Genomic DNA, 16,924 nt, shown 5'->3' on the forward strand with positions numbered 1-16,924 from the left:
ACAAGCACAGGAGAACTAGTGCACACACGGAGGTCAAATCAACAAATGTATTCCTGTGGGCACATGATTTTGGTTATGGGCCACTAATGAACAGAGATATATCTGAAACCTCAACGACTTCTCTTTAAAAAATATGAAATGAGGGAGGAAGGGACCCTCCTGAATCTACTTCCTCGGCTGAAACAAACAAGGTAGCCTATGTTCAAAAATGTTCTCTTCACAGAGTTCAGGATTCATAGATCTTTGGAGAAGGGCAACTTCTGTGGTTTTGTTAATCTCCATATAGAAAATGGGAATAATAGTTAACTACTTCACTGTAAAGATGGACAAGGAAAATATTTTCAGTTTTAATTAATGCTGTATTCAAGGGCTAGATCCACATTTAGTTATACTCAGAACCAACTAAGTTGACAGGACTCTCATGAGTAAGTTATTTCAGTGGAACTACTATACTCCAAATATGACAAACAGCAGGCAAAGTGGTTCCCAAGATTCTACATGCAAAACTGATATTGTGGTTTGCTGTTGAAATATTGCCTTTGCTACAAAAGGTAGTATAATCAATGAAGAAACCAATTATATTTACTATGATATTCATTATCCCATTACTATAGTCAATATCACTAGTCAATATCATAGTAAATATCATATCATATTAATGGTCATTTAAATATAAATATAAATATAAATATAATACAGGTTTGAGTCTCCTTTATCCAAAATGCTTAGGATCAAAAGTGTTTTGGATTTTGAATGTTTTAAAATATATATATATTAGAATATTTGCATATACATAATGAGATATCTTGGAGATGGGACCCAAGTATACATACAAAATTTATTTATGTTTTGTATACCCCTTATACACATAACCTGAAAGAAATTTTATATATTTAGTAATTTGGTGCATGAAGCAAAGTTTGTGTACACTGAACCATCAGTAAGCAAAGGTGTCTAGGGCTGCAGCACACAGTCCAGAAGGAGCAGCCAGCGGCTGCTTTGGCCGCAGTCTGGCCAGGACTGTGGTGACCTGCTCTCAAAGTGGGCAGCTGCGTCAGTACCAAGCAGCCACCAACAGGAGTGGATTATATCCACCCCTTTTTGGAGTGGCTTTTCCACACTTGGTGTGCCCTTGGAGGAGCTTCTGACCACTCTGGGGGCATGCATCATGTAAACACAACAACCTCAAAGCGGCCAGAAGCTGCCTTATTTGGCCCATGCCAAATCTGCTTTATCACACTAGCAGGCAAACAGGATTTAAACAAGAGTTAAACTAGAGAAAACCAGGAAATGCCTGAAGTTTATCACATGACATTTCCTGGTATTCTGTAGTTTAACTCTTGTTTAAATCCTGCTAGTGTGATAAAGCAGTATCTCACCCACTCATAAAAAATATTTGGATTTTGGAGTACGTCAGATTTCAGAAATCTGGATTAGACTCAGCCTGTAATAACTAATAAAGGTGTGTGAGGGAATTTTAGTTGTTCATAATGAAATCTTTTCTAAATCAAATATGCGTAGAAGGATATTTGTTTGTTTATAATGAAATTGAATATAAAAATGGAAAAGTAGTATTTTTTTAAAAAAAAAGCCCTGAAGTCCAGCCCCTCTCCCTGCACCATGCCCTTTAAGCACATACCCTACTTGAAAAGCACACCTATAACCACAGAACTCTGATCTATCCAATAATAATAATAACAGAATGAAGTATAAGCATCTCTGACCCTTTTTTGACCCCGGATTATTGTGTTTTGATTGTTATTACCCTGGACATGTGTAATTTTTCCTGACTCCTGTTCCCATTTTACGTAGTAATGTTTTAACTTTTATACTGTAATTGTTTTATTTTGTATTGTAACTGCTTTTATCCTTTGTAAGCCGCCTTGATCATCTTTTTGGAAAGGCGGGGTAAAAATAAAATTTATTATTATTATTATTATATTGCCAAGAACATATATTGGGGAAGAGGTGGCAAAGCAACCATATTGCAAAGCAGATGATTTGCACATAAACACTGCCAGATTGCATGTGTGTACATGTGTATGTAAAAACTGAAACATCTGAATATTACAGCACAAGATTTTAGCTTCAGCTTTGTCGTGTACGATCTTCTTCAGCTATTTTGCAGTGGCTGCCAGTACATTTCTGATCTGAATCCAAGGTATAAGTAATGACTTGGAAACTCAATAAGTGAAGGTGGGAGAGGGCATTTCCCCCTCTTGGCAACCCAATTGTGCGAAGCCCTTCCCTAGGAGGCCCATTTGGTGCCAATGTTGGCTTTATTCTAGAGCCAAGCTGAAACTTGGATTTGTGGGCCTAATGCATATCCTCCTACTGTCCCAATTTGGCAGGGACCTTCTTGATTAATTCTCTATTATCCCACCTTTTCAAATGCTTCTCAAATGTCCTAGTTTCTCTCTGTGTCTTAGCTTACTTGATTTATGCAAGCTGAGTTCATAGCACAAAAGAAGTTTCCATTCCATTAATTAAGTGGAGGGAATGGCGAGGGGAGGTGTAATCTTGACCTTCCCTGCAGACTCAAGCAGAAGCAAACTGCTACAGCCTCTCCTAGCTTGTGTGTTCTTCCTTAATAATTTTTGCCTTCTTGACCACACTCTGATGTTACCTGGTCATACGTCTCCCAGTTTTTCTCTACAAAATGTTTGAGGGTATGCTAATGATTTCATCCAAGTCTGTATGAAGACATGGCATTAGCCGCTTGACTTTTTAAATTATTTAATGTTTAAATCATTCTGTTTAATATGTTTTAAATTGCTGAAACTGTTTTTACTGTTTTACATTTACTGATTTTATTGCGAGACACGTAGAGATAGCAGGATATATGGTGGGATATTAATATGTCAATAAATAAGATGGCAGTTGTAGAATACTTTACTACAGAATTGCTACATTGGGTATATATTTTATTCAGAGCAGCTGAAGAAAGTGGAAGCCAAAATATCTTGCCATAATAACCAAACATTTCTTTTCTTTTCTTTTCGTAGTCATTCACTCTAATAAATATATAACCCAAGAGACTGGTCTGAAGTGCTGTTTGATGCAGGTCTCAGTGTAACCACAGGAGTCACATCATAGGGTAGCATGATCAGATGTTGCAGCCTGCAAAACCTGTTAAGTGTTCAACACCACCCTTCTCACTTTGCACAGAATACACAAGAAAACCAAAGGCAGAGTAAGAGGATTATTACATGGTATGTCCCATCTCTTCAAAGTTCTTTTTAAAGCCCACTGATGTTGTTTGGTCTAATGAGTGCCAAAATCTTGGAGCTGGCACTGTGGTGATACATTTCCAAAACCAAGTTTTTGGGGCTGCCTTCATGTGTCCCTCTTCCCAGTTACTATATTTTGTCATCCCAAGCTTACAGTCAATATTATAGGCATTACCATTTTTCTCTAGTGGTAAAGTAAAGATATTCTCTAAAAAACATTCAAAACACTCAAAAGTGCAGGTTTAATGGCAAGATGCAAAAGGTTTCATGAAAATGCCACTCCACTTATTTTCTTCGCCATTACAGCTATCAGCTTTGTGGTGGCCCTGGCAGCAGTGTTTCCTGGAATGGCAACTACTTAGGAAGAGGTAGTAGGGCAGGATGTGTTGACCTCCCTCTGGTTTGGCTTAATGACAATATCACATCATCATGTGACATGATCATGAAGTGAAATTAGAGTGAAGCAATTTTACTCACACTGGAAATGTGTGAGTAAAAGGAATAACATAAAAATAAAAGTCACCCTGTAATTTGGAAAACTGTCACCAGTAATGCTGTTTGCCCCATACTTTGCTTCTGTTGATACCTCAGACATTCATTATAGTGAGAGAAGGCTTTGATTCATCATTTGTTTTCTCCCACATGCTTCTTTCATTACAGAAGATACTAAAATGCCCCAATTCCCCCCACACTCAAAAGTTTTTTAACGACTTCTGAGGTACATCACACAAGCAAGTTTGATGTAATGCAGCTTGTTTCTTAGAAGACTAAAAGCATATTTAGTCAGATCAAGTTCAAATACTATATGTGAGCACAATGTGCTTGACACAAGCAATTGGGAGGAAATCACCTGAGCCATGCCAGTATCTCAGAATGCACTGTTGTATAATACTAGGGACTCATATGTCTTTTTCTCCTACATCCAGCTGCTCATAGAGAGAGAGAGAGAGATGTTTAAGTTGAGAAAAAAGAAAGAAAGGTTTACCTCAAGGCAACGGTCTTCCCATTTCTGTGAGTGCACATCACCTGCCTCGTCTGGTATCCAATTTGTATGTCCCAATATTTGTTCTCCTGTCTGTTCTGTCTGTTACGATTCCTCTTCTTCTTAATAAGCTCACGGGCTTCTGGATCCCTGATTGCTTTCTCCTTCTCCTTATCTTTCTCCTTGTCTTTTTCTTTGTCTTTCTGCTTGTTCCTTCCACGTTTCCTGGCTTGCCTTATGTGCCGTGAATGGGGCATTGAACAGGTACTCCATGGCCCCACATTCAGGCTATACAAGCTTTCTTCAGTAGCACATGGAGAGGAGCTGCAAACCTGAAAATCAGTCAGGTTAGGACAGGCAGAGCCCCCATACTGCGGTGGGGCAACAATGTGGCGAAAACGATATGCCAACCCTTTGCCACAACTCTTGGAACACTCTGACCAGGCCGAGAACTCGGATACAATGCAGTCCTTCCGGCAAGGGATTAGGCATCCCTGTTCCAACTGAGGTTTTGGCTCAAAGTACTCACATATTGCATCGTCGGCTACAACACCATTCGATTTTTGGACACATATCACATCCCTCCTCTGAATGCCTTCTTCCCCTCTGATGCATTCTGTTGGCTTTTCTAAGCTCCTCAAAAGAACTGGCTGGCACTGATTCCAGTTGCCCAATTGCCAATCATACAATTCCTTGTGTGAGTCACAAATCTTGAAGCAACTCTGCTGGTTGTCAGGCCTCTCTGCCTGCTTGCAGTTTGTGAGCAGTGTGGTCCATCCTTCAACATGGGCACACCAGATGGCCCGAGTTTGGGTCCCTCCTGGGCCACATTCGTCTCCCATACATCTGCCCCATGGACCTAGAAAAACAAGGGGAGGGAGGAAATAGAGACTGAAATACCAAACATCCCAATAATTGTTGTTTTCTAATTAAGACACACAGAGAAACATGAAACAACTGAAGTTTAATATTTCTCAGAATCTTAATAGTAGTGACAATACCTTCTTGTTTTTTTTATCTTAAACTGTCCTACATAGAGACTTCTTAAAAGTACATCACCATAGCTCTATCTATCAGTTCTCCCATTTTGCTTTGGATTAGAAATGCAATGAATTTTTGTTTCTTTTTATCTTGAATAGATAAAATAGTAACCTGTTTTCTTTCCAGTGCGTATGTATGTGCCTTCAAGTCACCTGTCAATTTATGGCAACCCCCATAGGTTTTGTTAGGCAAGAAATACTCAAGAGATGGTTTTGCCAGTTCCTTCCTCTGTAATACAGCCTATAGAAGCTGGTATTCATTGGTGGTCCCCCATCCAAGTACTGACCAGGGCTGATCCTGCTTACCTTTCAAGATCAAACAGGATCTGGTGCCTGTAGGGTAAAAAATGTGTACACTTTCCCTTCTGGTAACCAGCCACAAAACATAACCTCTACCTTTGCAAGATGCAATGTTAAAGAAAATAATGTTTTAGGACAAATAGTCATCTATCATTACTTAAGGAAGCATCTCTTCTAGATATGGGCTATGTGCATATCATTTAGTTAGATCCTGATAAAGCAGGAGGAAAAGCAGTTAAGATTTTTAAAAAGCAGTGAGCAATGGCATAGGTAACCAGGGGGGGGGGGGGGGGGGGATGAGAAACTAGACATGAAAATCCAAAACCAAGATTGTGCTGACACCCAATCACTAATGAAATGGGACTCTCCCTCCTCCTTCCCTTTGTAGTCTTCTGTGCTGCTCTAAAAACTTCAAAAGTTTTTCTTACCCTCCAGAGCCGTTTCATGAGAGCACATTTGGGGCTTTAGGAATGGGAATAACCTTCCCACTCCCACTTTAAAAAGTAGTTCCATCAGTAGAACACTTCCATTGGATCTTAACCATGACTGCAATTACTTGCTTTCTATATTCAGCAGAAATGAAACCTACTTTTTGCCTCTACAATATCATCTGTATTTTCTGTATGTTTGAAGGAGGTAGGCTGTGCATACAAATAGTGTGTGTCATGTGATATTAGATTCCTTTCGTTTAATGTAAAAGGTTTGGGCTCAGTCTTTATAAAAGGGCAAAAATATTGAAGCAAATTTGTCCCCTCCGCCCCTCAGTTATCTTCTTTCAGGAAACTCATAATAAGTCATCACACCCAGTTTTCCCACCCTCCCAGTTTGGCCCACAATACGTGGCTGGAGGAGTGGGAAATGCCAGTGGTGTGGCAGTCATTTTGACAAAAGGAGTTACAGCATAACTTCATGTGACTGAACAAGATCCCAAGGGTAGGTTTATTATTCCTCAAGGGACTCTGCAAGGTCGTGAGGTGACTCTAGGTAACTACTATGCTCCTAATAAGAAACAGGGGGCTTTCCTTAAAAACTTTATATCTTTATTGAAGAATGTAATTAAAGGAGAGGCAATTTTTGCAAAGGACTCAAACACAGTTTTCAACCCCCAGTTGGATAGGTCTTACAACTCCAGCCTTAGACTCTCACATCTCCCCCTGGTTCCAAAAGACGATATCCTTCAGGCAGGACTGGTTGACTCATGGAGGACCTTTCAACCTCTGGAAAGGGATTACACTTTTTATTCTTGAAGACGTAGATCTTACTCTAGAATAGATCATTTATTGCACAGATATAGGATGGGAGACACATTGCTGAATGAAAGTACATGTGAAAGGGATCTAGGAGTCCAAGTAGATGATAAGTTGAACATGAGTCAACAGTGCGATGCGGCAGCTAAAAGGCCAATGCAATTTTAGGCTGCATCAATAAAAGTATAGTGTCTAGATCAAGAGAAGTAATTGTGCCATTGTATTCTGCTCTGGTCAGGCCCCACCTGGAATATTGTGTCCAGTTCTGGGCACCACAATTCAAAAAGGACATTGAGAAACTGGAGCGTGTCCAAAGGAGGGCGACTAAAATGGTGAAAGATCTGGAAACCATGTCCTATGAGGAACGACTTAGGGAGCTGGGGATGTTTAGCCTGGAGAAGAGAAGGTTAAGAGGTGATATGATAGCCCTGTTTAAATATGTGAAAGGATGTCATATTGAGGAGGGAGCAAGCTTGTTTTCTGCTGCTCCAGAGAACAGGACCCGGAACAATGGATGCAAGCTACAGGAAAAGAGATTCCACCTCAACATTAGGAAGAACTTCCTGACAGTAAGGGCTGTTCGACAGTGGAACACACTCCCTCGGAGTGTAGTGGAGTCTCCTTCCTTGGAGGTCTTTAAACAGAGGCTGGATGGCCATCTGTTGGGGATGCTTTGATTTGGATTTCCTGCATGGCAGGGGGTTGGACTGGATGGCCCTTGTGGTCTCTTCCAACTCTATGATTCTATGAATCCAACCATAGGACTCTGCTTAATAGCCCTATCACGATAAAGGAAGTAGATACAGCTATTGGGAATTTAAGCCAAGTGAAGGCCCCAGGCCCAGATGGGTTCACAGGAGAATTTTATAAAATGTTGTGTCCTGATATTTCATCTCACCTGGTAGATCTTTATAATGAGGTCTTCTCCTCTTCTAACCCTCCAGTCAGATGGAAGACCTCAAGAATCATTCCTCTCCCCAAGACATTAGATGTATTTTTTAAAGGTTGTACGCCGCTTTGATTGTGGTAACAAAAAGCGGGATATAAATTAAAGTTTTTTTATTTATTTTTAATTAACACCCCTCGGTTACAGCCTTTAGGCCAATAGCCCTAATCAATCAGGAAGCTAAGATTCTATCATCTATTTTATTAGCTAGACTCAATACATTCATTGCAGAATATATTAAAGTTGGATTCATTCTTAAAGAACGATGGTCCCCACTTATATCTTATCTCAATAACATTGGAGCCGAAGTGGGTCTTCCTCTGTAATATGATTCCCATTTCATTGATCGAACTGGTGCAAAGAAGGTATCTCTTTGTTCTGAGTCCATCCCTATTTTTATGTAATGTTGTCCTTTTACATCCCATGTGACCTTGAATCTTGGAAGTTGGTTTTTAAGGATTTGTATTTTAGCTTGTTTTTATTTATCTTTGTTATTGTTTTCTGTATTTTTGTAAGAAATAACATTTTATATTAAAAAACAAAACAAATAGCATGTGTCAAAGTACAGTGTCAGATTTTCTAAAATTAATGAGGGAATACAGCTGACAAATCAACAAAGGACACAACGAAGTGGAAAAGACGGGAATGAAGAAGATCCAAAGAGGTGCAAGGCAGTATCAGCAAAAAGTGGGATTAGACAGAAGGGAGGGAATGATGAAACATGGATGTATAGATGCAACAAGGAAAGCTAAGATATGGAAGAATATACCACAGCTATAGGGAGCACGAACAAGGCAAAAAATGACAAGCAAGATGTATAATGCTTAGACTACACAGGGAAAGAGAGGCACACAATTCATTTCATTGTGTGACACAAGCGGCCCATTGTCTCCACTGCCTATTTTTGGAACACAGCCTGGAAAGAATGAATTATAAGTAAAGTGACTGCATATAACTTGCTGTTTCTTTTTCTCTTTTTCTTTCTTTCTTTGTTACAATGGTTTAAGTTATATTTCAAAAGTAAGGTAGGAAGTGGGATTGCATTTCTTGTTGGTAACCAGTCACATTTTTAGTTAACTTTTTCGAGTAATTTCAAAAGGGAATTTTAGAGACATTTTAGAGAACTCTTCAAGCTTTGTGCATTCTGTTATTAATCCTAAAGCAGTTTTTTAAGTAACAAAAAGCAAGTAAATTAAAATGCAAGTTATTTATCAAGTAAATTAATTTGCCCCCTCATCAGGGGTAATAAATTACTTGGGAGACTTTATAATTGTAATTACATAATGAAATACTCTAAAGCAAACAAAGGTCTGAATTGGAAATATTGATAGATCTCTACACAGGGTTGTAACTATTGTGGGAGGGTAACATAAAGATGTTGCTCCACCCAAAAAAATCCTGCCCCTACCCCCATAAAATTTCCCAGCAGTCTCAACATTTCCAGCATTGCAGAAATCTCAGTTGAGCATTTTAAAAAATGGCGAAGATTCTATAGGGAAGTGAACAGAGCAAATAAATAAATAAATAAAAATTAAGGGTTCTAAATATGAACAATTTTCAATGTCTCACTCTTTGCATTGTTAGAAATTTGAAGACTGAAGAAAATTTTCAATGGAAGGGGGCAGAATTCTTATTTGGAAAAGCAATCCATGCCCCTCTATAGCTAGACCACTGTCTCTGGACCATATTGGCTTACTGTGCTTGAGGGGTTTACAGATTCAGCACATCTAAAAAAATAAACCTGATTCTCAGTTTTTGTAAGTATCAGGAACTGTTCTCAGATCCTGCCAGCTGATAAACTTCCAAGGAACCCTGAGGCAGCATAGTAGTTCTGGCACACAAAGAGCTCTGATTAAATTAAAGGGATTTAGAATAGTGGGGTGCAGGACAGAGGCAGTTAGGGCTCAGGGTCCATACATATTTTGGGTTTACTACCTTCTGTCCAGCTGATCATTTGAAAAATATAAAAAAATTGAAAAATATATCTCAAGAGAGGAAAAAGTGATCCATAGGCCCATCCAAAATATTCATGCACCATGCTTACAATGTTCCTTTGTCAAGTACAAAGAACTGCTGTATACCCTGAATTCATGGAGAAAGCCGCACAGATTTGAAATGGAACTGCTTAGATGAATAACAGTGCAGAATCTGCAAAAGCCTTGAAGTGCTTCCAAAGAATGTTTCAACTGATTGCTAGTCACTGAACCAATGCCATCTCAAATCCTGCTTCTGGCTAAGTGCTAGTGAGATGATAGTATTGTTTGTATATTTAAAACATTGAGTTGGGAGAATTCCAATGACAATAAAATTTAGATGATTATTTTCAGTAACTAAAATTGTTTCAGTCATGGACATTGGAATGCAATTGAGAGGGCTTACTTTACCTACCTTTACCACCATAAGACTAGGCTTATGGCGGGTGGGGGTGGAACTAAGCACATCCTGAAATGATTTTGCCTCCAACACTCCTATCTAATTTAGCTTCCTCAGAAATTATCAATCAGAGGTGTGATAAAGCACTACAAAACACCAGGACAGTTGTTGTAATTGAGCCGTCCCAGAAATAACAAAAGTTGCCTGCAATCTATCCTGTCCACATTTACTTGGGAGTATGCTATACTGAGCACATGAGGGCACTTCTAAGTACATATCGTGCTTGTAGGAGTCTTCTTATTTAAGGATATTTCAGTGATAATGGGTGGCCCAAGTGCCATGTGATGGAATGAGTTCCCATCACTAGTCCCAGCTTCTGCTTCTGCCAATCTAGCAGTTGGAAAGTATGTAAAAGTACAAGTAGGTACCACTTCAATGGGAAGATATCAGCATTCTGTGCAGTCATCCTGGCCTGGGAGGGAGTGAAAGGACAAGCCCAACGCCATCGGGCCTGACCTCTATTAAGAAGCAGAGCCCTCCCTCTAGTCCATCTGCCTTGGTCCAGGCCTCAGAGGGAGAGAAGAACTGCTGGACCCGATCCCCTTCCCCACCACCATTCCCTTCTCCTTTTGTGTCCTGTGTTTTTAGATTGTAAGCCTAAGGGCAGGGAACCATCTAATTAATAATAATAATAATAATTGTAAGCCGCTCTGAGAGCCTTTAGGGCTGAAGGGCAGGGTATAAATACCATAAATAAATAAATAAGTACATACATAATCACTGAATTATCTCTGACAACATTGACTCTTCAGCTTAGTAATGGAGATGGACATTGTCTCCTACAGTCAGACATGACTTAGCAACCTTGTCAAAGGGAAACCTTTATCTTTATGGACCTTATACACAATGCCATTTGGGGGCTGCCCCGTGCCTCTGGAGGAAAAATGGGTGCCAGCAGGCTGCCATTTCTCGGCGGTCTGTCCCAGACAGCAGCCAGTCAGTGTCAGCTTGCAGCTACTCAAAACGGATCGAGGCGGACCCAGTGAAGGGTGACACATCAGCAGACCGAGGCGGTTTAAACTGTCACAAATTTTCCCAGAAGACTAGTATGGTGGTGGATTTGAAAAAAATACATCAAAAGTCACCAATGCTGCTTTCAGACCACATCCACCAAGTGAAGTTACTGTGTCTTCAAATATGACATTTACTGTAAGACCACATATACTGCATCGTTTACCAGCCATGGTGAATGAACCAGTTCCCCAGGCTGAGAGTTCAACCCGCCAAGAGATAAACAAAGATGAGATAATTCAATACCTAACACAAGAGAACAGAAGACTTAAAGTCGGATATCTTGTGATTCATGAGATATGTGAAGAAATGATGTCACATTAAACGTATCAAGATGAAAAAATTGAACAGCTTCAAAATATGGTGCAGTCTTTCACAGAACCAAACTAAGATACATGGTAACTCCCAATATATAGATACCCCATCTCCGAAGGAAAGTACGGAAAATTTTTATCTATCTATCAGCTCCCCAAATGGCCAACACCTTGGCGTTTAGGGCAGGGTTTTTTTACTGAGGTTGGCACCCGCAACCTAGAAACCCCAAAAGGTGGCACCTGCAAGAAGACTAAGAAGAGAATGGAGACAATTGTGTTTTTTAATTATTATTGTATTTTGCATTGTATTACTGCATAGCCTTGAAAGTACTTTTATACAATATTTTAAACACTTTTGTCCATGAAACAAAGTTTGTGTACCATCGAACTATCACAAAGCAAAGATGTTAGTATCTTAGCCACCAACGAAAAAAGTTTAGGTTTTTGGCATTTCAGATTTTGGAATTCCAGATAAGGGAGACTCAACCTGTACCTGCAAGTAGGCAAAATTAATAATCTGCCTGCCAACGTTCATTCCCCTCCCCTCCAAAACACACACACACACACACACACACACTTAGAAACAGTTTCAGGTTCCATGTGCTTGAATTAAGCAGCTGAATATCAGGGGTAGCAAATCTGTGTAGGAATTTACATTCTGAGGCATGCTGAATTCCCACCCAAACAGTTATAATATTCCTAAAACCACCTAGCAGAGCAAGCATGACTTAAGAATAAGGGAAGCTGCCTTCTACTGAGTCAGAAGATTGGGTTTATTCAACTCAGCATAAGTGATCTTGACTAGTCTTTGCACACAGTGGGAACCCTATCACACTACACAATTACAGCATTATGACTTTACTTTAACTGCTATGGCTACATACTGTGAAATCCAGGGGTTTGTAGTTTGACTTGAGCTATCTGGCTGAGAATTCTAAACATTGTTTCTGTTTTGTGCCTTAAATCATTTCTGATTTATGGCAACTCTAAGGTGACCATATCACTGGGTTTTCTTGGAAAGATCTGCTCAGAGGTGGTTTGCCACTGTCTTCCCCTGAGGCTGAGTGAGTGTGACTAGCCCATGAACATGCCCAACCTACTGTGCCAAGTTAAAAATGGACACAAATCTGACATCAAAACTGGCATTTAAAACAAAACCAAACCAAAAATAGTGGACTAATACATCAGCCTCTCTCTCACTGACCCAAAATGGTCATTCTTGAGCAACAGAGTTTCTAAGGGAGATTAAAATAGGAGACCACTGAGCTACAATTCAATAAGATATGTGATTCTGTATTCTACAGCTTAAACTAGGATAAGATACTTAAAAAAAAAAGAATGCATATGCCAAAGGTTTGTGTTTTCATTGATCAGTGTTGTAAGGAAGGGCCACTGTTTATAAAATGGTTGCCACTAGCTTCATATTCAGCATTTCATTTCCCTATAAATTCACTGTTTACAATCCCTTCTCATAACTGTACCTCAGGTCAACACCCAATGCATCTGACAAACTGAACTACAGTCTACAAAGGCTCATGCCATAAGTCTTCAAGGTGTCATACATCTCTTGTGTTGTTTTTGCTACAATAGACTAGCAAGAGGGCTATCCCTCTGGAAAGCTTCACACTGGAAAACTCCTGTAATGCACACCTCAAAGCCTAAACCACTGAATGTCCTTCAGTTGTGATTTCAAATAAACTACTGCAACCCCTTTTTTAAATTGTTCAAAGAATAAACATGCAGTTTTCTCTAGCCAAGCACATGTAGCACACATATTGCCTGTTATGATATTATAATAGATCTTATTTTGTCACCATCTCTTGTATTATTAAAAGCATTCACTGGTCTTCAATAACTATGCATGATGAGGACTGACAGATTTTGTTGCAAACTTGGAGCACAGATGATTAATGGGATTGGGCACTCTGTTGTGTTTTGCAAAGGTTTTGAAGCAAAACCTTCACCGATCCACATACTACAAAAGAAAAAGAAGACACCGTTTGCAAATGTTTTGCTCACAGACTCTAAAACCTTAAGCACTACATCCTTGATAGCAATGCCAGCTGGCAGTGACAGATTCAGTGCCATGGAAAACTCCTGTCTGTTTTTGGCAGATTAAAGTTTGAATTAGGGTTTCCAAGGTTTAGCTAGATAGCCAGCAAAATAAATTTATGTTTTAAGCACAAATACATTTCAGCAAGATTACCCTAGTTTATCTCTAACCAGCCGTCCACAAATAACATGATCATTGCTGCTGTATTTATTTCACTTCAAGTCTGTTTATATTATGCATAAGTAACTGCAAAGATGAGGAGGAGAGAACTTGCCTAGAGTTTTACTGAAGAACATGACTCAAATTTAGAGGAAGAATTAAAGATGCATAAAATCACCACATAACACAACATTATCACATCTGAACACAAAGCAAACTGGTTCACCTTCCGTGCTTCAAGCCTCTCTCTTATCACATAACTACACCTTGTATATACTGTGCATGTCCAATTAACAAGACCTTTAAGAGATGAGACTATAGCTGGCCTACTCTATATGAAGGGTGACTACTTTGGGAAACCATTGAGACTTGAAGCAGTCCCACATTTCAAAGAGTACAGTGTATCAAACAGTTCTTGATGACTGAAAACTTGTTAGCCTTCAAACTAAACCATGCCTGCAACTACAAATAAAATTATGTTATTATGGCATGGTGTGAGACCTGAAGCAATGTAAATGAGGGAGGAATGCTTTCAAGTGTCGAACTGGAAAAGGTGATAAATGACAGTGTAATTTGACCATATCTTATTGCCTGGATGGCACTTTAGGGCTTAAGGAAGAGTTTTAACATGGCTTTAAAATACAGTGCGGATTACTGAGAATTTGGAAGGCTTTATACACACTCCAGTCTTATGGACATATGAGATGAAGCATGAGTTCATATAAATGGTAGAGAGGGAAATGTAGAAGCAGCAGGAGGAAGAAGGAAGCTTCAAGAAAAGGGCTACAGTTCTGTTTTGCTTGGTTGAAGATCACTTGTTACATATTCTAAAGGCTTCATATTCAGTCCTTTGCATTTTCAGTCAGAATTGTGGTAAAGGAAGAGGTAATTCTGGTCAGAAACCATGAGGAATTGTCATCTGTCAGTACTGAGCTTAATACTAGGTAATTATCACAACTAGCTGCGTCTTCCCAGATTCTCTGACATACTGTCAGCCCTCCATATCCATGGATTCCTTATCCATGGATTCAATCATCCATGACATGAAAATATTTTTAAAAATATATAAATCCCAAAAAGCAAACATTGATTTTGCAATTTTATATAAGGGACACCATTTTACTATGCCACTGTAAGTAATGGGATTTGAGCATCCATGGATTTTGGTATCTACAGGGGGTCCTGGAAGCAGACCCCAGCGGATACCAAAGGCCCACTGTACATATAAAGCAGGGCTGGGACTCATGTGCTCCTATGCAGCTCTTGATTTCTCCCTGACTAAGGGCTCTACAGACTGCATCTAAGGGGCAGCGGGATGCTGCCCCTTTTCTGAGAGGATTGGGGCCATGGCAACCTCACGCTGCAGCCCTGATCCAGCCTTTGGAGTCCTCTCTTTGAAGATTATCGCACCGGGGTTAAAACGTTCCCCGGTGCGTTCTAACATGCACACGCGGGGGTGCGCACGGAGCATGATGGGAACCCGATGGGGCCCAGAACGCTAATTTACTGCACACAGGAACGCCGCCACCGCTGCCGAGCATTCCCATCGAGTTCCAGGGGACGCCATTTCTGGGAACTGTTTCAAAGCGTCCCCAGAAATGGCGTCCCCTGGAACTCAATGGGAACACGATGGGAACGCTTGGCGGCGGCGGCGGCATTCCTGTGTACAGTAAACTAGCATTCTGGGCCCCACTGGGTTCCCATCACACTCCATGTGCGCCCCCGCGCGTGCATGTTAGAACACACCGGGGAATGTTTTAACCCTGGTGCAATAATCTTCTTTGTCTCACGGTCTTCAGACTCGTGTCCCTCACTTATGTACAAGGGACAAACGGAGGGGGAATGAATGGGGCGCTCATGCACCTGCATCTATATTCAAGCCAATGGGGCTTGAATATAAGTGAAACTCCATTTGCATGAGGGGTCTGGAATGGATCCCCCGCGAAAAAAGAGAGGCGACCATAAAAGTCTGTTTCAGATCTAACAGAGAGCTTTTTCGCATGGGGCTTAAACCGTTCCCCAGCGCGTTCTAACGGGGGCACGCGGGGGCGTGCACGGAACGCGATGGGCACCGGATGGGGCCCAGAACGTGACTTTATCGCACGGGGGGACGCCGCTGCCGCCGCCGTGCATTCCCATCGCGTCCCAATTCGGTTCCAGAGGGCGCAATTTCTGGGGACGCTTTGAAACAGTTCCCAGAAATGGCGCCCTCTGGAACCGAATTGGGACGCGATGGGAACACGCGGCGGCGGCGGCAGCGTCCCCCCCGTGCGATAAAGTCGCGTTATGGGCCCCATCCGGTGCCCATCGGGTTCCGTGCACACCCCCTTTAGAACGCGCTGGGGAACGGTTTAAGCCCCATGCGATAAAGCTCACAATTTATGGTGTTAGAAATCAGAATTAATCTATACTTCTTTCTCCACTCCTCTCACCTTGTTTGGAAGTAAATTTGTCCCAAAGATCCTAGCTTATTCCCCTTTAACAAGCAAACATTAACCTCTTAGTATCCTAGTTAAAGCTACAGTAATCTTTGTTCTTTGGCTTAATGGGGAAATCTGGTTTAAATAAACCAGGATGTTTGTAGCAGGACAGAAAAAGCCAGGCATTTGCTTTTGATGTCATAAACTTGATAACTTGGAATCTGAAGTCTCCACCAGCCTTCTACCTCTAGCTAATGCACTGTATCTTGAATGATTTGCTAGCAAGAGTAGTTTCAAATAACAGGAGAGGAAAGATTTTAAGAATGAAATTATGCATCTTTGAAAAATTAGATGTATGCTTCCTCGCCTATTTTCCCACAGTAGTGTTTCACACTAGCAAGTATCATTTCCAAAACTTTGCAAGGAGGCCTCAGTCTATTTATTGACTGGATTTCCTCTGATCTGTAAATATCACAAAAAGAATTTACAGTACCTGTAGTCTTATTATGCAGCATCATCTGGCGACCACAGATGCAACTTTGATAATAACTCACCATGGGGAATCTATTGCTGTGAATATACATGCATGTTCTTCTAAAGTGAAGCTCTACCTATTTACTTATTTGCTAGAATTTACATAACAGGGTGACATATCTACATATGGTTGCTATCAGAAGTTCTTTCCACACAATTATAAGTTTGTAGTTTGGTGAAGCACTAGAGCTCTTTGTCTAAGAACTGTAAATATTGCTCCCTCAACTGCAGATCCCAGGATTCCAAAGGATATCA

General features: G+C 40.5%; 1 protein-coding gene across 6 annotated transcripts in view; it reads right to left on the reverse strand.

Annotated features, from left to right (window-relative positions):
- Nucleotides 1-16,924, reverse strand: part of THSD7A (thrombospondin type 1 domain containing 7A) — a 293,837-nt gene that overhangs the window by 161,877 nt on the left and 115,036 nt on the right. For all 6 annotated transcript variants that reach the window (XM_042475198.1, XM_042475201.1, XM_042475199.1 and 3 more), the window contains one exon: nucleotides 4,216-5,071. In XM_042475198.1, the coding sequence (XP_042331132.1) occupies nucleotides 4,216-5,071 (856 nt within the window). The remainder of the gene's footprint in view (nucleotides 1-4,215; nucleotides 5,072-16,924) is intronic.

Source organism: Sceloporus undulatus, chromosome 6 (assembly GCF_019175285.1).
Source record: "Sceloporus undulatus isolate JIND9_A2432 ecotype Alabama chromosome 6, SceUnd_v1.1, whole genome shotgun sequence".
Classification (NCBI taxonomy): domain Eukaryota; kingdom Metazoa; phylum Chordata; class Lepidosauria; order Squamata; family Phrynosomatidae; genus Sceloporus; species Sceloporus undulatus.